Source organism: Sturnira hondurensis, unplaced genomic scaffold (genome assembly GCF_014824575.4).
Source record: "Sturnira hondurensis isolate 20B ecotype Veracruz unplaced genomic scaffold, ASM1482457v3 Scaffold0014384, whole genome shotgun sequence".
Taxonomy (NCBI): domain Eukaryota; kingdom Metazoa; phylum Chordata; class Mammalia; order Chiroptera; family Phyllostomidae; genus Sturnira; species Sturnira hondurensis.
Window position 1 is genome coordinate 1 of NW_028087015.1, and position 25,777 is coordinate 25,777.

General features: G+C 40.6%; 1 protein-coding gene across 8 annotated transcripts in view; it reads left to right on the forward strand.

The window, feature by feature from the left end:
* Positions 1 to 69: 69 nt before the first annotated feature.
* CCDC125 (coiled-coil domain containing 125) overlaps positions 70 to 25,777 on the forward strand; it is a 28,752-nt gene continuing 3,044 nt past the window's right edge. Inside the window, exons 1-11 of one of the 8 annotated variants that reach the window (XM_037062809.1) lie at positions 3,627 to 3,822; positions 5,377 to 5,458; positions 7,323 to 7,684; positions 10,255 to 10,313; positions 11,483 to 11,569; positions 12,813 to 12,890; positions 13,622 to 13,707; positions 18,573 to 18,655; positions 21,092 to 21,207; positions 21,977 to 22,084; positions 23,672 to 23,846. In XM_037062809.1, the coding sequence (XP_036918704.1) occupies positions 7,363 to 7,684; positions 10,255 to 10,313; positions 11,483 to 11,569; positions 12,813 to 12,890; positions 13,622 to 13,707; positions 18,573 to 18,655; positions 21,092 to 21,207; positions 21,977 to 22,084; positions 23,672 to 23,846 (1,114 nt within the window). In that variant the 5' untranslated portion in view covers positions 3,627 to 3,822; positions 5,377 to 5,458; positions 7,323 to 7,362. The other 7 variants (XM_037062810.1, XM_037062807.1, XM_037062813.1 and 4 more) reach the window with 7 other exon arrangements.

Sequence of the window (25,777 nt, forward strand, 5' to 3'; positions counted from 1 at the left end):
GAGTCCAGCCCGGAGGCGCCTCCCCGCTCCGGTCTGCGCTGTGGGGTCACGTTGCTGGAGGACGCGTCGGCGCTCGGGACGTGGCGTCCGGGGGCCAGGTGAGCGTGCTGAAGGGGGCTCGAGGGTGACCGGGGGCGCGGTGGCCCAATGGGAGTCGTGATTCCCTTATCCTTCCTCGAGAAGGGGTTTCGGGGCGGGGGCAGGGCAGAGCCCGCAGGTGGAACCGCGAGTGTGGGGAGAGGGGAGCGGGGAGAGGCGGGACGTGGCGGCGCAGTCCGGGAACTCCGCAGGTTGTGGACGAGCTGGCCAACTGGCTTCTCTCCCGCTAATACTATTTTAGTGGCCTCGTCCGATGTTGAAAGTATAGGGAATGGGTTTACGAGACTGCTTCTGCCTCTTTTCGTCTTCTCTTGACTTCACTTTTCTTTTTTTGTATTATTTTTGAGCCTTAACAATTAATGCGTACTAAATGCAATGTAGTATCCTGAATTGGCCGCTCGGGCAGCAAAAGGATATCAGGAGAAAAACTGGGAAAATTATAATGAAGTCTGTTTAGCTAATGTTAACCTCTTACCATTAATGAAGTTGGTTTAGCTAATGTTAACTTTTTTTTTTTAAATGTTAACTTCTTAACATTTCGGTAAAGGCACTGTAATACCAACATTGGAGGAATCTAGGTAAAGTATATAAAGGAGTTCTCTGCATTATCTTTGCAATTAACTGTAAATCTAAAATTGTTTTAACAGGAAGAGTTACAAAACAAAATTCTATGGAGCTGTGCAACTAGCCAGTATTGACCAGGCCAGGATTCAGTTCATTCCTCTTTTCCAGACCTGACAGGCATTGTTTGAACAACTTGTTTGCTAAGGCAAGAGTTGTTAGGTCACTGGGTGTGGATGCTTCTGGTCTGTGTTTTCCAGGAAGGAATCTATTTTCTCTTTTAATTCTGTTCATCAGCATTAAACACCTTTGGAACCCCTGTTATGCACAAGCAAATGAGACTCATACACTCCCTGAGCTAGGAGTGTATACAGTAAAAACATTAGGTAAGAAGGACTACTGAAAGTGACAGTTCAGCACTAGGAGGGCTCAGAGGTAGGAGAAATCACATCTGGCCCAAGGTAGTCTGGAAGGCTACTGCAGGGAGGGCTGTCATGAACTGAGCTCGGGCTTGAGAGGAAAAAACATTCCTAGGGTGGAGAATGGCCCCAAGTGACGATTGAAGGTGACCAGGCTGAGGCCACCGGGAAGAGATCGCAGTCCCTTTTACAAGGAAGCACTGATCAGACCCAACGAGTACTGACAATTGAAACAGGTGGTGAAACGGGATTCTTCTTGTACAAAACAGGGCAACACTTTTATTATATATTTGTATGTCATGGGGGTTATGGAATGTGATGGGCATCTTTGGACTGCGCTTGACAACTGTGTAGGATAGCTTGGGGTAGATCAACTAGGGAAGCATTGGTTTAGTCCAGTGGGAGTATAAGCAATTCAGCCAAGTCTGTGAAGTCTGTTAATGTGCAAAGAAAATCATGGCATGGGAGAGTTTGTGGATCTAAAGGACTTGACATCTGAAAGTACCAGAGAGAAGAAAGAAGAAGGGGAAAGAAAAAATGTATTCCTGAATTTCAGACTTGGATGTTTTAGAGGGCGGTTGATGCATTTGCAGAAATACAGGACCTGAGGAGACATGGCTGTAGTGGGGGAGGGGTGTGAATTTGTTTTTGAACAAGCTGTGTTCGAATTGCTGTCAGGATATCCTGCTGGAGTGGAAGCCAAACAAATACAGAATGGACAGGAAGAGGAAAAGGAGCCTGGGTAGGCAGATAACAGAGTGGGGGATTCCTGTGAGGTTGAAGAGCCATAGTGGACCAGGCGCCTGGGTGTGATGAGTCAGTAGGGAGCTTCTGCAGGAGTGGAGGTGGCTGAGGAACGAGACTAGGTCTTGGATTTAGCCATTAGGAAGTCATCGGTCACGTGTCAAAGAGTTGTTAGTGCAGAAGTAGGATTTGCTCAGTCTGCAGTCTAATCATTCTGCTGCCTTTTTCCAAGTGGCCAGACTGCAGAACAAGGAGCCAGAGAAGTAGTTTCTAGTTTAATCCTTCAATCCTAGTTTTCTAGTTTCTAGTAGTTTCTGCCACTCTCTGTATAGTTTTGGGCTAGTCATGTGTGCCTGGACTAGCATAGGAAAATACACCTCTTAATAAAACCAGAATGGCCCTTTTATTCCTAACGATGCCTCATAGTTCATGTAACTAGGGCTTTATGTGGCACAATTTGGAAAATGCTGATATAGAACCAGGATATTAGAGCTCTAACCCCCCCCAAAATGTTCTTATCCAATCCCCTCATTTGGCAAATGAAACTAATACTCAAATTCTAATGCATTAAACATTAATTTCAAATATATCAATGGTTCCAAAATGTAGAGTTTATATAACCCTATAAAGTAGTTATGATTAAACCCATTCTGGAGATTTGAAAACAGGTTCCAAGCTTCAGGTGGTGTGGCTCAGTGGATTGAGTGCTGGCTGCAGACTGAAAATTTGTCGGTTTGATTCCCGGTCAGGGCACATTCCTGGGTTGCAGGCCAGTTCCCGACAGGGAAACATGAGAGGCAACCATACATTGATATTTCTCTCCCTCTCTCCTTCCCTCTCCCTCTAAAGATAAGAGATAAAAATAAAAATTAGTACCTGGCTGGTCTAGCTCAGTGGATTGAGCTTGGGCCTGCGAACCACAGGATCGCGGTTTGATTCCCAGTCAGGGCACATGCCTGGGTTGCAGGCCAGTTCCCAGCAGAGAACTCACGAGAGGCAACCATACATTGATATTTCTCTACTTCCCTTCCTCTCTAAAGATAAATAAATAAAATCTTTAAAAAATAAAAATAAAAAAAATTAATGGAGCATAAGACTATGTGAAAGCTTAGTATTACACTCAGTTCTGAATAGCAGGAAGGTGTTCCCATGACCCCTATTACAAGGTCTGTCAGGAAAGTATCCAGCCATGTAATATGAAAAATAGAGACATTTATTGACGAAGATACAAGATGCAATAAACATTGTACATAGGACAATGACACCTCAAAGTAGACACTTTAGGACCTCACACAGCTGCTCTCAATTGCCACCAGCTGCCTTGTTGTATTTTCCTGAATCTCATCAATAGTCTGAAATCTCTTTCTTTTCAAAGGTGATTTTAGTTTTGGGAAAAGCCAGAAGTCACTAAATCTGGGCTGGGGGGTGCTGAGTCACTTAGGAGATTTAGTCTTTCCCAAAAAAAGTATGCATGATGCGTGAGAGGGCACGTCGTTGTGATGAAGCTGCCAGTCACCAGCTGCCCAAAGCTGCAGCCTCCTGAATCATCCAAATAATTTCTCCAGAGGAATGTTGAAGCTTAATGCAAAATTTGATACAGATTCATTGCTCTACTCGCTCAGTCATTTTGAATGTGACGGCCACACAGTACACATGCTCACTTAATGGCGTCTATCACCCCCACTGACTAGTAAAGTTGTCATTGTTCACACATGTGCATTCCAGTCCACTCTGCTTGGCTGCCAAGTTACATGGATGTCAGGCAAACTGTTCTTGTTATATTAACAATGGCTGGACTTTTTCTAGACAGATCTTATATATGGCACGTTAAAAAATATTCTCAGCTAATCCTGTGATTGCATATTCTTTCCTCTTAATTGTCTTCTTCTTTGTGTTGACCAATTCCACTTTCTTCACTGCTGGCTGCCTAGCTGTGACCACAGCTTCCTTAACAGAGACATGAAGTTGCAATTGTAAACAGGATTCTGCTGCACTAAAGGTAAAATTCAGCCTATAATGGTGGAGGGTATAGAGGGCCAAATATATGGTGATGGAGATCTGATTTTGAGTGGTGGGCACACAGTGCAACGAACAGAGCATGTATCATAGAAATGCACACTTGAAACATATGTGATCTTATTAACCAATGTCACCTCAATAAATTTAAAAATTTACATAAAATAAAAAGCATCATTGTGAGTATATAGTTGGATTAGTTTTGACAAGCCATCATTCCAGGCAAGATATAAGACTTTTCCATCACCCAGAAAAATTCCCTCATGGCCTTTGAAGTTCACCTTCCCACCCCAGGCACCCATTGATCTATTATCTGTTATGAATATTAGTTCTTCCAGGATTCCATATGGTACTGTGATTCTTTGGTTAGCATAATATCTGTAAGATTCACCCATGTTACTGCATTTATCAGAATTCATTATTTATTGATGAATATATTCTATTAGATATACTATCATTTGTTTTCCTGTTGATGGACATTTGGGCTATTTCTAGATCAGGGCTAATTTGAATAATGCTATGAATATTCATGCAGACATCTCTATATGAACATGTTTTCATTTCTCTTGGGTAAATACCAGGAATGCAGTTGCTGGGTCACCATTGGAAAGAAACTGCCAAACTGTTCACAGTGTTTGTATCATTTTATACTCCCACCAACAGTGTACTTGGATGTCCATATCCCAGCAGCACTTGGAATTGGCAGTAGTAGGTGATGGAATGTCATTGTAGTTTAAATCTACAATTCCCTGATGACTAATGATGTTGAGTGTCTTTCCATCTTTGTATCTGTTTTCATGATGAATTACTTTAAATCTTTTAAGGGCCTTTCTCTTTTAAACATTGAAAATATATGGTACTTTGACCTAAAGCAACAGAAAACGCTTCATACATGATTGAATTTATTTGGCACCCATATCTAGTTTTAATAGTGGAAGAATGAAAGAGATTGCAGCAAAAAATGAGATTTAATTATTTTTGAAGAACTGAGATTTTTGAAAGTCCTAATACATAGGATATTTAAAAAAATATGTCAGATGTGTTTCATTTCTTTCTTCCCTTTGTATTTGTTTTTTAGATTTTATTTCGTTATTTTTAGGGAGAGAGTAAAGGAAGGAGAAAGGGAGGGAGAGAAACATCAAAGAACGAGAGATGCATAGATCAATTGCTTCTCGCACACCTCCAACTGGGGACCTGTCCCACATCCCAGGCGGGTACCCTGACTTGTGACCTTTTGGTTTGCAGGCCCGCACTCAATCCACTGAGCCACAGCAGCCAGGGCTCCTTTTGTATTTTTAATGAGTTTGTGAAAAGGATGAAATCTTTCTAAATAAGTACAGCAAAGCAGCTGTTTTGAAACATCTGGTGGTGAAAGTCCCTCTTGACTGCACTGTGTGTACTAAACTGAGCATTTCAGGTGCCCTCCAGCTACCAGGTAGGCTACTGTCAGCAGGTAGGTGCCAACAATGGTCCTCAGACCAGGAAGGCTAGGTTATGATTTGTCTGTAGATTTTTACTTGGAGATGTTTTCTTCCAGGAGGAAGGGCAGGCAGATGAGCCCTGAGGTATCCAGTATGGAGCCTTGCTGAGGTGACTGCTTTTGTTTTTCTACCCTAGAGGCAAGTTGGTTTCAGTATATGTTTCTTCCTTGCTTTGTTCTTTTATTAAACAAGTACTTGAGCACCAATTATGTCTCAGTATTAGGCACTGGGAATGCAGTGGGGATCTGAACACATGAAAACTTCTGCCCCTCGCGGAGCTCACATTTGTCTTAGGGCCATGTAGAGCAGGTTTGGACTTTGGTGGGGGACAATTTTCCAGGTGCCCTACCTCTTGAGAGGCATCCAGGTCAGGCTGATGCCATCCGCAGCTTCACGGGGCTCCCTCTTTTGCACTACTTTCCCCCTTTTAGTGGCATGATTTGAAAAATGAGTAAAACATGGAGGGGTATGTTAGAAGGTGTTAGGGTGATTGGTGACATGGGCTGTGAAAGAATTCACAGGGAGAAGAGAGCGCAGTAGGTAAAGGTTTTTGTTTTCACTTGCCCAAGGGAGAAAGAGGGCTAGGTGTGAAGATGTGCACCAGCCCCAGCCCCGTGTGGGTTAGGGCTTTGAGTGTTTATCCGGAAATGGGGTGGTTGTAGAGCAGGATGTTAGTCTGCAGCTTGTTTCAATGTCATATTTGGGTACAGGGTCCAGTCCGTTTTTGTGGTCTGGTATGTCCTGTTTCCTGGGTTCCTGGAGCCTCTGCGCCTTCAGGGTGTTCCCAGTGCATCATGAAATGATGAGGGCCAGTCATGCTTGTGGTCTAGCCAGCTGTGGGAAAGGGGGCCTGAGAAAGTGGCTTTTGTCCTAATAGGGGTGTCCAACCTGCTGCCTGAGAGCCACATGCAGCCCAGAATGGCTGTCAGTGCAGCCCAACACAAAATTGTAAATTTATTTAAAACATTAAGAGATGTTTTTGTGTGGTTACATGTAGCAATTTATTTAGTGTGTGGCCCAAGAAAACTCCTCTCCTTCTAGTGTGGTGCAGAGACTTCAAAGGTTGGACACCCCAGTTAGAAGGTCATATGTGTGAAGGTAAAAGATAAAGCAGGTAAGTGGACAGGGAGAAGTTAGCAATTTTCAAATGGGGTGTCAGGAGAGGCCCCACTGAGAAGGTGAGACCGAAGGAGCTAACAAATAGCTGTGCATCTGTCCTAGGAAAGAGCATTCAGGGCCCACCACACCCCAACCACCCCCCCCACCCCCCACCCCTGCCCCTGCAGGGAGAGCAGGAAGCTCTGGGGCAGGAATGCCTGGCTTGGTCCAGAGCACCTGGGAGGCCAGGGCCATCAGCCTGAGGGGCTGGGGCAGAGGGAGCCTAGGGCATTTAGCCAATGAAAAGGCTTTGGTATTTGCTGTGGTTGCATTGCAAAATCCGTTGTGAACACAAATGCAATCTGATTTTAGAAAGAGAGGTGGGGCACCTACATCCCTCCCACCTATACTAACAGAAATAGCAGATGAGGCAAGTAGGGCTGTAGGAGAAAGGGGAAGAGTCCCCAGCACCTCAACTGGATAAAGGGCTGTGAAGGGGCAGAGACAGAGTGGTCTCAGTCATTGGAAGTCTCATTTTTCAGAGTTTTCTGAATTTTCTATAGTTCTTAGGCTTGTGAAAACTGAACCCTTTCCTTTATACGCTTGTGCATCAAGAACGTTCTGTTTCCTTAGCAGAGACTGCTCTGCTTTATCCTGATCAGTTGATTACTGCATTAAGGAAAAGCCTTTCCTGCTTCCCCACAATTCACTGCATCTTTGAAATAAGCAGTTGGAATGCTTCTTACCTAACAAGGCCTGAAATGCTGAATTGGATTGCGTCTTTGTGCTGGTGCTTCTCTGGGATAGTCACGCCTGCATAACACAAACGTGAACTTTTTCTCCCCGGGAAAACCCAACTTTCTTTCACTGACAGTGTTTTAACTACTGTACTTCTTAACTACAGGGAACCATTTTTTCCTTATGGTCAATAAGGCATCTGGCTGATGAGCAGGGTGGCGAGGCCTCTGGGGCCGGCGGAGGCGCAGGCGCAGGCGCAGACCTGGGAACCAGAGGATGACGATATGGCCGAAGGCGATTTAGGATACGGCCTTGGAAGAAGGCCCGGCGGTATTTATGAAGTGCAAATTTCACCTTTATTTACATCTAGAAAAAGATCAGGTGAAAGGAACTTTAGCCCTCCCCCATTTCCAGGAAACGGGGAAGAAAGAAGTGGTGCTGTTTTTCAATATTCCAGGCCTAAGGGCTTGCAAGATACACACCCTGTCGGGTCCAGAACATCCCACTGCAGACGACAGAGCAGCCCGGGTAAGGATGCCTGGTGCCCTCTTCCTCCTTCTCCTGCTCCCCTGTGAATTTTAGTGCTTCCACCCTTCCCGCACATGGAGTTGGGTCACCAGAGTGGATTTTAGAAATTTATCTTTCTTCTTCCCTGGAGATTGGTGATGGTTCAAGAGTAATTGATACTTCTATTTCCAAGAATTGTTCAAATTGTGAAGTACACTAGTTATTCTGTATTAATACATAGTGATATCAGTACACAATTACCTACCTTGCTTTTTTGGTGACGTCATGGCATACTTCATTTATTCTTTATTTCTTATGCAACAAATATTTATCGGGTACCTATTAGGTGTTTGGGACAGTTCTAAGCTCTATGAGGAACATCACTGGAAAAATAGTCAAAGGCCTTATGTCATGGAGTTTGTACTTTAGTAGAGGAGACAGAAAATAAACCCACAAATCAGCAGCTATGTGACATCAAGTGGTGGTCAGTGAAGGGATAGTGAGTGAGTGGAGGGCCTGGGGCACTGCTGTTTTAGGCAAGGGTCAGGGAAGCCTCTGGAAGGAGATGACATTTGAGCACCCCAAGCCTGGTGCTTATCTGGGGAAGGAGTGTCCCCCGCAGAACACGATACTTCTGGTTATCTTAGGGATATTATGAAATTCTCAAAAAATATCGAAACAAAATTAACCTCAATTTATTATAAAAATAAATTATCCCATTAAGAAAAGAGTAAAATTGAGACTCATACTGTGATGGAATGACACGACTCTGAAGGGACCGGAAACTCGTGGGTGAGTGCGTGCCTGTGCTGTGACACAGCTCTCCTGAGGCTGAGTCTCCTGCAGTCCACGCTGTGAAACATCCCCTACCAGGCAGGACAGACACGAATCAGAGCAGCGCAAAAATAATTTAAGAAACCTGGTTTCGGATTTACAAACAACTGTTGTAGCTGGGGATCTATCCTCATCCCTCAAAATCCTTGAAATTAGGACGGGATTATTTATACATTGTTCTTCCAAGTTCTTAGAGCAGGGCTGTCAAACTCAGTTTCACTGGGGGCCACATCAGCCTTTCAGTTGCCTTCAAAGGGCTGAATGTAATTTTAGGACTATGTAAATGTAACTACTCCTTCACTAGGGGCAAGGAACTTGGTGCTGCTGCCAGATAGAAACAAGGTGCCGGGCTGGACAAAACAAGGTGGAGGGCTGGATTCAGCCCATGGGCCTTGTATTTGCCACCTGTGCTTTAGAGAGTATACACTGTTTTGCAAGCAAGATGTTGAAAACTGAACACTAAGCCCAGCTGCCTTTGTAAAAACATGGGGCAAACACTGGGATGGAAACAAGATGTAACAGTAAGAGCATGAGCTCTTGTTTTGTTGTCTTACGCACTTTTGTCTTTTTATCGAAGTTGACCTGATCATAGGTAAGAGTATTATGCAAATCTCCTAATAGGTTATTTCCAAATTATCAGAAATCTAATGGTTTGAAACAAAACAGATTTATTACCTTACAGTTCTGTAGGTCAAACGTCATAACAGAGCTCACTGGGCTAAAATCAGGGTGCAGGCAGGGCCACACGCCTCCTGGGGGCTCTAGGAGAGAAGCGGCCGCCTGTGGTCCCCTTCCTCCATCTTCAAAGCCGGCAGTGGCTACTGCGGGCTTTCTGGTGCTGCATCAGTCTGACCCTGACTCTCCTGCCTCCTCTTTCATTGACGAGGACCTGGAGTACCTTGGACCCACCTGGGTAATCCAGGACAACCTTCCATCTCCAAGTACCAATTTACAGTCCTTGTTGCCATGTATTCACAGGTTGCGGGGATTAAGATGTGGATATCTTTGGGAGCCATTATTCTGCCTACCACAAGTCCTAATGAAACAGAACTTGTCATTGTCAATGCAATGTCACTTTGTCCCTCTTTGGAATGCTGTATCATCAGAGTAAAAACATGATGTGGGTTTGCCCTGGATACTGGCATGTTGAGGAAAGTTCAAAATAGCAAAAAAACCCCAATAGTTTTGAGAAAAATTTAATAGCAAAATATTCTTTCTAATTTTTTTCACTTACTTCTTTTCGTCTTGCTTGTAATTTGTCACTTTGGTTAGTGTTATTGCCTCTGAGACCACAGTGAAAATGAAGCTCTGGAGAGCTCAGTTTCCTGTCTCAACTGACCACACTGAGGAGAGAATAACTGAACTTACAGGAGACTTCTAGTCATTCTCTTTGAGAAGAAACTAAGTCCAGGTTATTTCTTAGCTATTCATATCGCCATATTGATCACACTTAAGCCAAACAGCAGAATTGTTTTATTTCACTCACTAGCATTTATGGGGTTTTCTTGTGTTGTGTTTCTATGTAACTAACCAATTTATTAACAAGTTTTAGAGTCTTTTTTAAAAGTCTTTTTCTTCAATGTATGTTTGTCTTCATTTGTGAAATATTTTAAGGTACCTATTTTTATCATTACTTGGTTTATTACAATTCTTTTCGCTTTGCAATTTAGGGGAAATTGATATTTGATAATTTGTAAACACATATCTTTATTTAAGTAGTTTTTAAGTAAAAAAATATGTTTTTTTTTCCCTAATAGATTCTCACTCAGAATTATCAAGTGTAGAATTAAAGCAACGTCTTGATGAAACATTAGAGGTAAGTACTCTGGCAAATATAAAAATTCTCTTGTGAATTGAAGTCGGTCCGGCCTGTTGGGCCTGTTGGGAGTAGGTGTTTCTGTGAGGGGCACCTGTCCTGTGGGAAACGGGAAGCCCATCTCAGGGCATGTCCATTTTAGTGTATGTTTGTGACTCTTTGGGTTTTTAAAAAAGATTTTATTTATTTATTTATTTATAGCTACAGCAGAAGGGAAGGAAAAAGAGAGGGAGAGAAACATCAAAGTGTGGTTGCTTCTCATGCATCCCCTACAGGGGACCTGGCCTCACAACCCAGGCATGTGCCCTGACTGGGAATCGAACTGGCACCCCTTTGGGTTGCAGGCCAACGCTCAATCCGCTGAGCCAGCCAGCTCAATCCGCTGAGCCAGCCAGGACCGTCTGTGACTCTTTGAAAGCGTCTGTAACAAAGTACCACACACTGGGGGCTTGAAACAACAGAGATTTATTCTCTCAGTTCTGGAGGCTAGAAGTACAAAATGGAGGTATTGGGGGGCCATATTCCCTGAGAGGACATGAGGAGGATTCTTTGCCTCTGGTAGTTGTCCCCAGTAATCCTTGTCCTTGGCATTCCTTGGCTTGTGGCTGCCTCATTCCAGTCTCTGGCATTTTATGGCATTCTCCCCTGTGTGTCTGTGTCCAAGTTTTTCTCCTTTTATAAGGACACCAATCATTGAGTTGGGGCTTAGCTTAAACCAGTCTGATCTCATTTTAACTTAATTATATCTGCAAAGATACTATTGCCAAATAAGGTCACATTCACAGTTCCAGGAGTTAGAATCTGAACAGTTCTTTTGTGGGGACACAGTTCAGCCTATAAAACTACTGGAGCTATGAATGATCATGTGCTTATTTTATGTGGCCTAAGGGTTTTTTGTTTTTTTTTTCAGATCCTTAGCTGTGTGGCCTAGGAGGGTAAAAGCAAAAGATTTGGGCTTTGAGTTACAAATAGCATCCAATAGTGAGGCTGTCAATTTTGGCCTGTCTGGTCCACTTATAGAGCCTGTAGGAACTTCTAACCTCTTTTATAAGGTCAGAGTGCTTTGAGTCAAACTGCATTTTGAGCTTACGTGTCGACTCTTCATCAAATTGATCATTTGGCATTGCACATCTTGCAGATAAGAAGACTGATTTTATTTCTTTCCTCAGGAGGTAGAAATTTTAAAAACTGAACTTGAGGCATCTCAAAGACAACTTGAAGGTAAAGAGGAAGCACTGAAAATCCTTCAAAGCATGGTAAGAAGTTGTTTGAAAACTTCCATCACTTTCACAATGCAATACTCGTTCGTGTGGTTTTAACTTTTAAAACAAAAGCAGCAATGCTTGATATAATTCCATTTCTTTTGGAGGTTTCGGTTTTCAAACAGCTTTATTGAGGTATAATTTCCATGCTACAAAATTTACTTGTTTTCAGCATGCAGTTCGTTTTTACTAGACTTAGAGTTGTGCAACCATCACCACAATCTAACTTTAGAATGTTTTCAACACCCCAAAAAGGAACCTCTTACACATAGCAAGTCACTCCCCATTCCCATCCCTGATCTACCTTCTGTCTTACAGATTTGCCTTTTCTATTTCATATAGATAGAATCATACAATGTGTCTGGATTCTTTTAGTTCGGATGTTTTGAGGTTCAAGCACGGTGCGGCATGTGTGAGCACTTTGTTCCTTTTTTTGCCAACTCATGTTCCATTGTACAGATGTAGCATGTGTTGTTTATTTTGTTTATCTATTCACCAGTCGATGGGCATTGGGTTTCCACTTCTTGGCCATTCTGAATAATGGTACTATGAATGTTTTTGTGCAAGTCTTTGTATGGAAGATGCTTTCGTGCACTCTCCCCTTCATTGGGAAGGAGCCAAACCAAGATCTTCTGACTTTTGAACTATCAAATGCTCCACAAAAAAGTGGTCTCTGTGGAAATTCTCATCTCAAATTAATTTGCTATTGCCTTAAAATAAAAATGTGAACTTCACCCTGTCCAGTGTGGCCCAGTTGGTTGGAATGTCATCCTTTGCACTGAAAGGTCATGGGTGAATAAATAAGTAAGTAAATAAATAAATAAATTTGAGAGAGAAAAAAACATTACTTGGTCGCTTCTCCTACGGGCTTTGACCAGGAATTGAACCTGCAACCTTTTGGTGTACAGGAGGACATTCCAACTAACCCAACTAACTGAGCCACCTGGCTGGGGCCTGTAGGTTTGATTACCAGTCAGGGCGTATACCTCGGTGCGGGTTTGGTCCCCAGGGGTGCATAAGGGAGGCAACCTATAGATGTTTTCCTCTCACATTGATGTCTCTTCTTTTCCTTCCCCTTCCCTCCTCTCCCCTTCCCTTCCTCCCTCCCTCCCTTCCTTCTTCTCTCAAATTAATAAATGTATCCTTGAGTGAGGATTTTAAAAAATGTGAACTTCATTGTACACATAGGAGTAATTAGAAATTTAATTTATACTGATATGATGTTTATTTTTCTTAGGCAATATTTGGCAAAGCCACAAGTCACACTCAGGTGGTACTTCAAAAAACTATGGAACAAAAGAGATCCTTGGAGAAGGTATTTGTATTTTTAGCTTAGACTTGTTTAATCCAATAATCTTTCAAACAGAATTTCCTTAAGGGTCACCTTACTAATGGATATGTCATTTGTGCATACCTTCTGCTAGGTGTGCTTCAACTTTATATGGTTCCTTCCCTTTTGAAGGTTATAATCCAAAACAAGTTGTCAAATGGGCAGAGAATTAGGTTTCTTTTATTTTCCCATTGTAAGGTAGTAGGAAGCCAGCCAAGTTGATACTTCCTATTTTTCTTTTCTTCCTTTGCTTCCAGAGCCTGCCTCTGAGTTCTGACCATGTCATCCTCACTGAAGAGGTAGTTAGGAATCACCTTTGAAGGTCACGTGCCTTCTGTGCCTGTTGTACCCTCCATTGATGGGGCTGCCCTGGCTTCAGTCTTCCAGGAGTGTATTTTGCTCATGAAGTCCACATGGCTTGAGGGTGGGGATGTTGAGAAGCCTAGGTTTGGACCAGCAAATTTTAAGCTAAACAATTTCAAATTTCTCCTATAATAAGTAAGCTTAGGCAGAGCTCTTTTGAGTGCTAAAGAGGCATGTTATATGGGTTTACAAATGTCATAGACTCTTTTTTGGGCAGTGATTGGTGTTTTTTCCCCTCTTTATCCTATTTCTATGAAATGATTAGATGATTAGATGATTTGTTTCAGCTATTCACAATATCCTGAAGTGATTTTGTAAAATTTTCCATGAAAGTACTATTTTCTTCCTTACAGGAACTAAATGCCTTGCAGTGGAAAATAGAATTTGATCAGAATAGATTTAAAAATATAGAGGAATCTTGGACCCAAAAGTATGACAGGTTTGTATATTATGATTCCATCATTTTTCTTTGTAAATCTTTCAAGTGTGTATAATTCAAATGTAGCTTAGTCTTTCTTCTTCTCTGAGCTAACTGTGAATATTATAAAATTCTTACTGTTATCCACTTGCCAGCTCCATATCTTTATTAGTTCTATTTTCTTTTTTAAAAAATATTTTATTTATTTATCTTTAGAGGGGAAGGGAAGGAGAGAAGGAGAGAAACATCAGTGTATGGTTGCCTCCTGTGAGTCCCCTGCTGGGAACTGGCCTGCAACCCAGGCATGTGCCCTGACTGGGAATTGAACCGGGATCGTGTGGTTCGCAGGCCCGCGCTCAATCCACTGAGCCACACCAGCCAGGGCCATTAGTTCTATTTTCTTTTTAAAAATATAAAATATAAACAGTATTTTCAAATATAGTATAAGAGTCATTGCTTTCTGGGTTATTTGAGCACTGACACTATTTTTTCAAACAAAATCTTTTGAGCAACTCTTTCTTTAGTGTGATTTTAATAACTTTAAATTTTAACATGTACTTTTTATAAGATCTGTGATTCAGAAATTGATTCGATACCTTGGGTTATAGATGGCTTTATTACCTAAATTTTATTTATTTATTTATTTATTTATTTTTTATAAATTCACTTTTTCTAGACACTGTCTTTCTTTTTTTTGTTTTAATTTTATTTATTTATATTCAGAGGGGAAGGGAAGGAGAGAGGGAGAGAGAAACATCAATGTACAGTTGCCTCTAGTGTGTCCCCTGCCGGGAACTGGCCTGCAACCCAGGCATGTGCCCTGACTGGGAATTGAACCGCGATCGTGTGGTTCGCAGGCCCGTGCTCAATCCACTGAACTATGCCAGCCAGGGCTTATTACCTAAATTTTAAATTTATTATTCCCTAACTTCTAGTTTGAGATAAATTGAAGGTTTACAGAAGACTTTGAAGCACAATACAAAGAATTTTTATATAACTTTCACAAAGATTGCCCCCATTTTGATCCTTTACATTTGCTTTATCATTCTCTCCCTTTGTAGTTGAATATGTAGATAGACACAATTTTTTCTGAACCATATGAATAAGTTGCACGGACATTCTTTTTTAAAACCATAATTATAAAAACCAACATTGTTCATTAATTTATAGACCTTATTTACATTTGCCAATTATCCTAATAATGCCCCATAGCAAAAGAGAGGGGAAAAATTTCCCCTGTTAGGGGTCTAATACAGAATCATACCTTGCATTTGGTTGTCAAGTCTAAGCTTTAGTCGTTTTATATGAAACAATTCCTCAGTGTTTCTTTGTCCTTCATAACCTTGGCAATGTTTGAGGAGGATGGGCCAGTTCTTTTGTAGAAAGACCCACCGTGGGGATGTCTGTGCTTCCGGACCAAATGCAGGTTGCGTGTTTTGGGCAGGATTAGCACCGAAGCAATGTTGTATTCTCCGTGCATCAGATCAGGAGGTGTGAGATGCTGCTATGTCCAGTTCCTAGGTGGTGCATCTCCATCACTTGGTGTGGGTGTGGCATCTGTCCTCATTCTACACTGCAGTCACAATTTTCCCCTTGTGATTAACCAAGCATTTTGTGGGGAGGCGCTTTAAATTATGTAAATATACTGTTCCTCATCAGGCTCTCACCCACTGGCTTTTACATCCACTGATCATTCTGCCTGAAGCATTTGCTACCGTGATGGTTGCCAAATGGCAACTTGGGTATTCCATCATTCCTTCTACAAGTATTGGCATATTGCTGTAGGAAAGGACTTCTCCTTTCCCTATTTTTGTGTGTATATGAATATGAACTTTTGGATTCTTGCATTATTCAGTGGATTAAAGCTATTATCTTAATTTCTTTTGATGCCTAAAGTTTTTCAACTTTGGTCAATAGGAGTACCATCAACTGGCTTCTGTGGCTTTTTGGCATGTTTCTATCATTCCTGTAGCACTTTCTTGCTTTCTGGTGCAAGACAGTCTAGTCCGGAATGCATACAGTATTAGGCACTTCTTCAAGGAGCCCTTGATCCTCTCCATGGGGCATGGTGTTTGGAAGTCAGGGGCTGAGCACTAGGTAAGTTCATTGCTACCGGGGAGTCACTGCCAGAAGGTCCTCTCAAGGGACAGAGCTGGAAGACACACCCCTCTTCTGTCTGTCATCTCTCTGCCATCTGTCTATTTAGTATCTCTCGTCTGTCAATCTATTATAAACCCTGAGTTCATACTCGTTTTTCCAATTCTAGGCCACCAATATTTTAGCTTTGCCCCTTTCCACATTTATAACTTCCACAGTGAGAAACCCGGCTCCTATTACCCAATATATTTACTTATTTTTCCACCACAGACTATGCAGAAAGTAGCTTTAGAATTGCTATACATGCCATTGTAAAATCAAACCTACTAACTAGAGTCCAATACTTGCATATAGTTTTTTTTTTAGTCTGAGTTAAAAATCCTGTGCTCAAAAGTTACTTGACAGTGTCTTCTTTTTTTCTCTTTAATAGAAGAGAAAAAAAGAAGTTATGCTATTTATTTAAGATAATGTGTTTCAGTTTGTATGCTGTTTTAAGGTTTTTTTCACCATGCTTGCTGGTTTACTTATTTTGTTTCTTGTTTTTGTTTTTAATCCTCACCTGAGGATATGTTTATTGATTTTACAGAGAGAGGAAGGAGAGAGAAAGAGGGAGAGGGAGAGAAACATTGATGTGAGAGGAAAACATCAATTGGTTGCCTCCTCTATGCACCCCTACTAGGGATTGAACCTGCAACCTAGGCATATGCCCCGACCAGGAACCAAACCCACAACCTTTTGGGTATGGGATGATGCTCCAGCCAACTGAACCACCTGGCTAAGAATATTTTATTTATTTCTGACTTTGTGAAACAATGACATGCTTCCAAAAGTCAGAAATCGTCAGAAGGCTGTATTCAGAGAGGTGTCATTCTCCCCACCACCTGCCATCCCCCATTCCCAACCTCCTGCCAGCTTCATTCCCCTCTCCATCTGCAGATGCCCACTCTTAGTCCTTTCTGCTTTCTCCTTCCTGTGTTTCTGTTTGCACAAAGGGCGGATATTTATGTTTTCTTATTTTCCCTTCTTTCTTACACAAAAGATAATTTACTATAAATACTCTTTTGCATTTTGGTTTTTCCATTTAACAATATATCCTGGAAATCACTCCATTGCATAGTGCACTCAACCATTCTCCTATATGTAGGTATTTAGATTGTTTCCCGCATTTTTGCTAGTGTACACAGGACTGCAATAAATAACCTTAACATATATACATTGTGTTGTTGGAGATGTATTTTATTCAGGATGATTTTTTAGAAGTAGAATTGCTGTGTCAGAAGTAAATGCATATATAGATTTATTAGATGTTGCCAAATTCCTCTCTATAAGGCTTCTAGCACTTTGCACTCCTACCAGCCACACAGGAGAGTGCCTGTTTCCCCACAGCTTCATGAAGAGGATACATCCCCGTATTTTTCGGACTATAAGATGCACCCCTCGCATTTGGGAGGAAAAGGGGGTGCGTCTTATAGTCTGAATGTAGTTTGCCTGGCTCACTCTGGCTGGGGGATGGTGGGCAGTGGAGCAGGGCCACACGTTATTAAATATTTTACATTTTTTGTTTCAATTTTTTTTTCTATTTTCCTCCTCTAAATCCCAAGTGCATCTTATGATCTGGTGCATCTTATAGTCCTAAAAATACAATATATAGTTTAATTTTTGATAGTGTTATTTAGCTAATTTGTTGATAGATTACCTTTTCAGATACTCATCAATTAAGCAGAGTTGGCAGAAGATACTTTATTATGAGGTCTGCACAAAATAGTTAACCAGATAGCAAAGTTAATGCATTTTAAAAAAGATTTTATTTACTTATTTTTAGAGAGAGAGGAAGGAGGGGAGAAAAGGAGGGAGAGAAACATCAGTATGCAGTTGCCTCCTGCACACCCCCGACTGGGGACGGAGCCCACAACCCAGGCATACTCCCCGACTGGGAATCAAACCAGTGAACCCTTGGTTTGCAGGTTGGCCTCAATCCGCTGAGCCACACCAGCCAGGGCTAAAGTTAATGCATTTTACAGAGTAGTTTTTTTTTTACAGTTTATAAAGTAATTTTTAAAGTAATTTAAGTGGGCCCTGGCTGGTATTGCTCAGTGGATTGAGCACAGGCCTGCGAACCAGAAGGTCTCGGTTCGATTCCCAATCAGGGCACATGCCTGGGTTGCAGGCCAGTTCCTGGCAGGGGACACACAATACATTGTGTGTCCTTGGCAGAGGCAACCATACATTGATATTTCTCTCCCTCTCTCCTTCCCTTCCCCTCTAAAGATAAATAAATAAAATATTTAAAAAAATAAAAAAAAATAAAGTAACTTAAGTGGATGCCTGACAGGTATTTCTGGTTCTGATTCTTTCTAAGCTAGACAGTAAGGTTTAGAGTATGTTCAAAACCTTTCCACATTCCTTTAAATTGTCTTTATTTTATGACACATATAAATTCTAGACTGTTTTGAAATAGGAGAAATGACATTTAAGTTTTTGTGCTCGAATTACAGGATTAAAATGTATTTTTTTCTAAGGATTTTATTTATTTATCTTTAGAGGGGAAGGAGAGAGGGAGAGAAACATCAATGTATGGTTGCCTTTCGTGCACCCCCTGCTGGGAGTTGGCCTGCAGGGAACCAGCCTGCAACCCAGGCATGTGCCCTGACTGGGAATCGAACCACCATCCTCTGGTTCACAGGCCCGCGCTCAATCCACTGAACTACACCAGCCAGGGCCTAAAATGTATTTCTTAGTTAAGTACAAAGTGCTTATGTTTTGCTTATGTGGAGGGTACTTCTTTCCAGACTCAACTGTGAAAGCGCAGTCCTCAAAGAAACTTTGAAACTAAAAACAGACGAGATTCAAATGCTGAAGTCTGACAATGCAAGTAAGTAAAGAGTGGTATGTTAATGGCCCTTTTAAAATGTTACTTTAGAAGATTCATTTTATACAAAGTGTCCTATGCTTAGAGCACACATGTAAATGGAGACAAAGTGTGAGTGTGTCTAAATCATGTATTGTTAGGATAATAGAAAAAGTGCATCATTTAGTTTTTTTATTAAAAAAATTTTAAGAGGTACAATTTACATAAGAAAATTGCCATTTAAAAGTGAACGATTTTATCCCTGGCTTGGTAGCAGTTGGTTAGAGCATCATCCTGATTCACCAAGGTTGCGGGTTTGACCCCCAGTCAGGGCACACACAAGAATCAACCAATGAGTGCACACATAAGTGGAACAACTAATTGATACTTCCTGCTCTGCTTCTCCTCCATCCCCCCTCTCTAAATCAATACATTTAAAAAAGTGAACAATTCAACTGGTAGTTACAAAATAGTCATAGGAAAGTAAGTAAAGCATAGGAAATATAGTCAATAATATTGTAGTAACTATGTGTGAAAACACATAAATCTATATAGTGTGGTACTAGTTAGGGTATTGGAAATATCATGGGGAACACTATGTAGTTATATGATTGTTTAGCCACTAGACTGCACACCCAAAACCAATGCATAATAAAAGAAATAATAAAAAAGTGAACAATCCATAACATTCACAGTGTTGTGCAACCATCTAGTTCTATAACATTTCCATTCCTCCAAAAGAAAACTTCGAACCTATTCCTCCTTTATCATATGGATTTTATACTCAGTGTAAAACAAAATGGTACAGTCCCTGATATTTGAGGAACCTGAGCAGATGTATGTTTTATTGAGACACTAGTAGAAAAAGTTTATAATTGTATAGTTGTTTAACACTATTTGCCTTCAAAAGTGTTTTCTGTGACTTTTTTCCCTAATAAAACTATTCTTAACTTTTCAACATATTATTTTTCTCATTAAGAATTTGAAATTTAAGCCCTGGCTGGCATGGCTCACTGAATTGAATACTGGCCTGTAAGCCAAAGGGTTGCTGGTTTGATTCCCAGTCAGGGCACATGCCTGGGCTGCAGGCCAGGTCCCCAGGGGGTGGTATCCAATTGATGTTTCCCTCTCTCCTTCCCTCCCTTCCCCTCTCTCTAAAAATAAGAATAAAGTCTTTGAAAATCTTTAAAAATATTTTAAAATCTTAAAAAGAATATTAAAGTGTTTAAAGAATATTAAGGTGATACCAACTTTTTATGAAAATTTGAGGAGATATTAATTCTCCCTTCTAAGCAAAAACTATTTAAAAAAAGTGGTGGTTTGAAGGGAATAAAATGAGCTCTAAACCAGGTCCTGGGCCTGAGAGAGGCTCTGTACATAGTGTAGTTGAGTGACCTGTGGCAGTGCCCCTGGTGGGAACTGCGCACACACAGGGCTTCTTAGTGCCAGTGATGAGAGCAGGTGCAGACTTCTCTGGGAGGCTAGTTCTCCAGGCAGAAGCTGCTCATAACCACAACTCCTCCCCTTCCTCCCTAACCTTCCACTCTGCAACAAGAGGGAAAAAGTTACTGTTTTCTGCCCTCCAGTAGATAGCTGGGCCCTTGCTGTAAATGGTCTGCGATCCTCTTGTGAAAACTCCCAATAGGAAACTGATGCAGACTCTGGCCCACAGGGTCCGTGTGTTGTGGCTGGGATGAACAAATTCACACAGACTATGGAAGTCCTGTGGAGAAAATGGGACAGCATGGATACTCTTTAAGTGAGAGAGAGGGCCTCGACCCCTACCTGGACAGGCTTTTATTTCTTTTTAGGATACATTATATTGAGGATGGTCCTTGTTTACTATGTGTAGGTTGGCTGTAGGTGATTACCTTTTACAGATAACAAAGGAAAGAATGTTGCCAATTACTTCAAAGAGAAGAATGTTGCAGACCAAGGGGGAAAGTGGTTGAACTGGTTACTCTCCATACTTGGGAGATTTAGCACAGATTTTAGGAAGTTACTTTAAAGATAATGCAGTAAACATTTTCTACCTCAATTCAGGGTAAGGGAGTTTTAGCAAAAGCAAGCCTCAGCCTTGGTTGGTGTAGTTCAGTGGATTGAATGCGGGCCTGTGAACCAAAGGACTGTGGTTCGATTCCCAGTCAGGGCACATGCCTGGGTTACAGGCCAGTTCCCAGCAGGGAACACATGAGAGGCAACCATACATTTATACTTCTCTCCTTCCCTTCCCCTCTAAAGATAAATAAAAAACAAAAAAGATACTTGCACATTGGAAATAACATTTTAGATACCCACTATGCTATCAGATTTCCTGGATGGGGCCACCACAATTTTGTGGGCAGTGCCTGTTATATATGCATTGCTTATAAGAAATGAGGTTAGATGTTGATGTAACAGGACTAGGTGAGGCTACAGCTGGCCCTCACAACTAATGCTTTCTTATATTGCCCTTCCTAGGTTTGAATCAACAGTATTTGGAAGCCCTTGCTATGCTTGATATCAAACAACAGAAGATGGTTCAGGAAACCACGTGCAATGATAAAAGTGACTTTACAGAGGTTTCAGGCCTTGAGGTAGGTAAGCAGGTATGAAAGCTTAGCAGGATGGAAATTTTCTGCTTTCCTTTCCGCCATCACCATCTATTATACGTTCTAAGATAGCAGCATATCTACCAATCTGAGACTGAGAGACCCATGGTTTGCCCAGGTCAGTTCTTGTCTTGCTGGTACCATACCTTTCATGCATGACATTCTTGGACATTAAGGGACATGCTAGCCACCTCCTTCCTTTTATTCCTATTTTTACAGGTTTAGCAGAAACTATGTTAGTAGGGTCTCATATTACATAATCATAGACTTTTTTTTTTATAACTGGCCAGATGATTGTTTTTCTCATTGACATTGAAATTTAGTCATTTCTGAGAATGCAACTCTCCCTGACAGGAGCTGCCAGTGATTAATGCAGGGCCAAGTGCAGGCACAGGAAGTCCACACTGTGGATGTTAGTAGTTACTTCATTAGATCAGGTTCCCACCAAGGATTCAGAACTATACGAAACTGTGCCAGGTTAAATGTGAAGGGGGAGAGTGAAAAGGAGGAAGGCAGAATTCCAGTATGTTTTTGTTCCAAGTAACATTCTTTTCTCATTTGCATATAATTAATCTTCACTTGGATCCTGAAACCCTGGCCTCAGCTTCCTTCTGTTTTTGTTTTCCTTTTCAGTTTCTTTGAATCAGATGCTTGGCTAGAAATGTATGTGTGTGGGTATGTGTGGGCATGCCCCTTCATTTGTGCCCAGCTAAGCTCTGCAACTTAGTAACGGATAATGCTTTTGGATTTCAAGCTTGCAGTCCTTGGAGCCTGCCTTTGTCATGGTCCCGGAGGGAACCCCTGTTCCTGTGCCAAAATGGCGGCATCTGCTCAGAAAATGCTTCTTCAGGTCAAGCAAGAGGTTAACATTAAAAGCTTTGGTTTTGTTTCTCTATTTTTTAAAGATTTTATTTATTTATATTAGAGAGTGAGGAAGGGAGGGAGAAAGAGAGGGAGAGAAACATCAATGTGTGGCTGCCTCTCATGTGCCCTGTACTAGGAACTGGCCCACAACCCAGGCATATGCCCTGACGAGGAATTGAACCAGTGACCCTTTCATGCCAGCACTCAATCCACTGAGATACATGAGCCAGGGCTTTTTTTCTCTATTAATAGTAGAATAAATGGAAGTATCTGCAATTACTAGCTTCATTTTAGTAGGCATTGTTGATGGAACTTACACTTAATTTTATATAATAGCATGAACTTATAAAGTCTTTTTACATCGTTCCATAATTACTTGGCATGACATTGTAGTCACATAAAGTTATTTGCCTAAGATTGTAGTTAATATTTCCTGGATTCTATTTCTTTTGTTTATACATAATCCTAAAATCACTATATATTAGAGTAGCAATTTTCAACCAATGTGCCACAAGAATTTTTAAACCATACAATACCTATTTAGTCAGAGACACTGACCTCTCTTCCCTTAGACTGTCAAGTAAAAATTACAACAGCCAATATAACAATAGCCGTCCCATGTGAGTGAATCAAAATTATACCTATTTTTGTCAGATTTGCACAATATATATTTTTTGGTGTGTTGCAGAATTCTAATAATTACTTTTTATGTGTCATGAGATATAAAAGGTTGAGTATTGCTGTATGAGAGGAAAATGCGCACTTACGGTTAAAGTTACTGGGATCCTCAATGCTGATTAGCAGGGAGATAAACATGAGGCCTATTAGAAAAGCAGTAAGGTACTATGGAAGGAATGTTTGCACTAGCCAGAGGTAGGTGGGAATCTTACGGCCATCATTTTCTAGCTGTATGGCAAGGGTAATGATAACTAGTTTGGAGGGTTGTTGTAAAAAATAGAGGAAGTAGACATATATTTAGCGATGCCCACCATTTAGTCAAATGATCGCTGCCATTATAATTAGGCTTTAATAACAAATACGGTGCATGGGCCATCATTTTAAAAATATTTTACCTTTACTGAAGGTATGAAATTTAAAGTCTTCAGACTATATAGAAAAGTTAACAACTAAACATTAGCAGTTCACTAGGAAAAGCATAAGATCACACAGATCAGAGTCAGGGTCAACTATATATTGGAGGTATCTGAAAGATGATATTCAGGATTATTTTCAGTGGTATTGTCTGGAATAGCCAGCCCAAGGCAGTGCTGAAAGGCAGCCTTTGATAGCCTCCATTCTCCCTATTTGGGGAGAACACACACAGGGCCTATGTAGGGTAATGGGGTACAGATTTGAATTAACAGAATTGAGGGCACCACAAAGGACTTTTCTGGTATTCTGGTTCAGAGTGGGCAGTTACTGCAAAAGAGAACTGGCAAGAATTAAGGCAGATAAAATAGACCAAACACAAACTACCAGACCCATGCTAGGAGGAAAGATTGCATTTGCTAATCTGACTTAGCATTCAGGCAAGAATCATTCTGGGTTTTCCTCTGACATCTCTCAAACTTTCTTTCAAAACCAGCTGGAACTTTTGCAGAAGAGTAAAGAAGAAGCATACATAATGGCAGATGCATTCAGAATTGCATTTGAGCAACAATTAATGAGGAAAAATGACCAGGCACTAAGATTAACACAAATGGATAAAATGTGTAAAAAAGAAACAAAATGGATAAATTGGAAGAAAGTTAAAGAGGATGGTAAATATGAACTATAATGGCAATAAATCAGGTGTAATTTAAGTTATTTTTGGTTATAATTTATTATGCACATTTGATAGGATGGATAACGTAACTGAAATTTTGCATATAGTTATGATTTATTTTAAAATTTAGTATCTATGGGAAGAAGGGGGCTGTTGGCTGTTACACGTGCAGATGAGCTATTGGGAGCAGCAAAACCATAAAGTAACAGGAAAATTGTTTTTAGTGCTCTTCTATTTCATTGAAACAAGACCACATTTAGTGGAGGAAAGAATACTAGGTGGTTAGTATAATAGATAGTACTAGATGGTTAAAGGGAAACTGCCAAGAGGGAAGTAATATGAAAACAACAGTGAAACTCACATTAAATGTTATCTAATTAAACTTTCTTGACATGTATAATTCTGGAGGAGACATTTTGGAGTAGAGGAAATATCTTAAGTTGGACAAATTAATAAAATATTCTTATAATAAAATAAGTTAATGTTTAGCTCACAAGCCTATCAAAAGTTCATGGCCATTTTTAAGTATTACTTATTCATGTAAACAAAATATATGAAGATGATATGAAAATAAAATTACAGTTGAAGTAGGTTATCCAATATACACAAAGTAGCTGTTTTAAAAGAAATTTTAGTTTAAAAGGTCAATATCAGTTTTCATTTATCAATATTATTCAGAATTCATATTGCTTCAATTTAAAATTTCAATTTGAAACCATTTATCAGTCAAGAAAGATTAAAGTGAAGTTCTTAAGAAATTTAAATGTTTTGGTGCTAAAATTCTGAGATGACCATATTTCCAAATATGTCATAACATGTTAATATCCATAATCCTTAGTCCAGTATATCTCATTTTAAGATGAACTTCAGCCCTGGATGGAATGGCTCAGTGGATTTAGCTCTGGCATGCAAACCAAAGGGTCACCGGTTCAATTCCCAGTCAGGGCGCATGGTTGTGGGCCAGGTCCCCAGTGGGGGGGGGGGTGCACATTGATGTTTCTCTCCCCCTTTCTCCCTCCCTTCCACTCTAAAAATTAAATAAATTAAACCTTTAAATATAAAAATAAAAATAAGATGAACTTCAGGACTAGGAAGCATCTTGTGATATTAAATATGAAACCTTTAATAGTAGATACCTATTTTATTTAATTTTCTTTCTTTTCAAATAATACATATTAGTAATAGTATTATGGTCAAGTGTTGTGAATTTTGGATTCATTGACTAAACTTCACTCATCCCTTTGCTGAAATGGTAAGAAGGGATAATAAGAATGGCAGTAAAGAAACATAAACATAGGTTAAAAAAGATTATAAAAGCTATCTATATACTTAGAGTGCTCATCAGGTGGAAGTCAGGGCAAAAAAGGAAAATCTGTTCTTCAACTCTCATACCTAAAGAGGCATTCCACATTGTCCTAAAGTGAATTTAAAAAGTTTGTGACATGAGACTTACACAGGCCATTAAGCTAATATAATGGCTAAGTCCTCGACAGTAATTTATGGTAAATAAAAAATCAATATTAATGTGGCTATTTTCTATAATAATTCCTTGACAAAAAATGTAAGGTATAACTTCAATGTCCAACTCAAGGAAGGTGATTTTGCCAGGGAAATAAAATTCAGTCCATGCATTTAGCCTCTTAGGAATCCGTGGAAAACATGAGGAGTGTCTAGTTCTGCATGGACAACAAATATGCAGGTGGCCTCCCTCAGGCATTCCACCCCTCCTCCCAGCCACACCCTTCACCGCAGCCGGACTGCTTCCAAGGCGTCTCTTTGAAAACAGCCTTGGCCTTCTGTGTTGTTAATTGAAGGCAGATCCATTTGGAAATCTACCTTACTTGTTTTGATGGACTGTAGGGAGAAGAGGGATGAGAGAAAGAGGAAAAGGAGGGAAAAGAAGGGCTAAAGTGATCTTATGAGAGC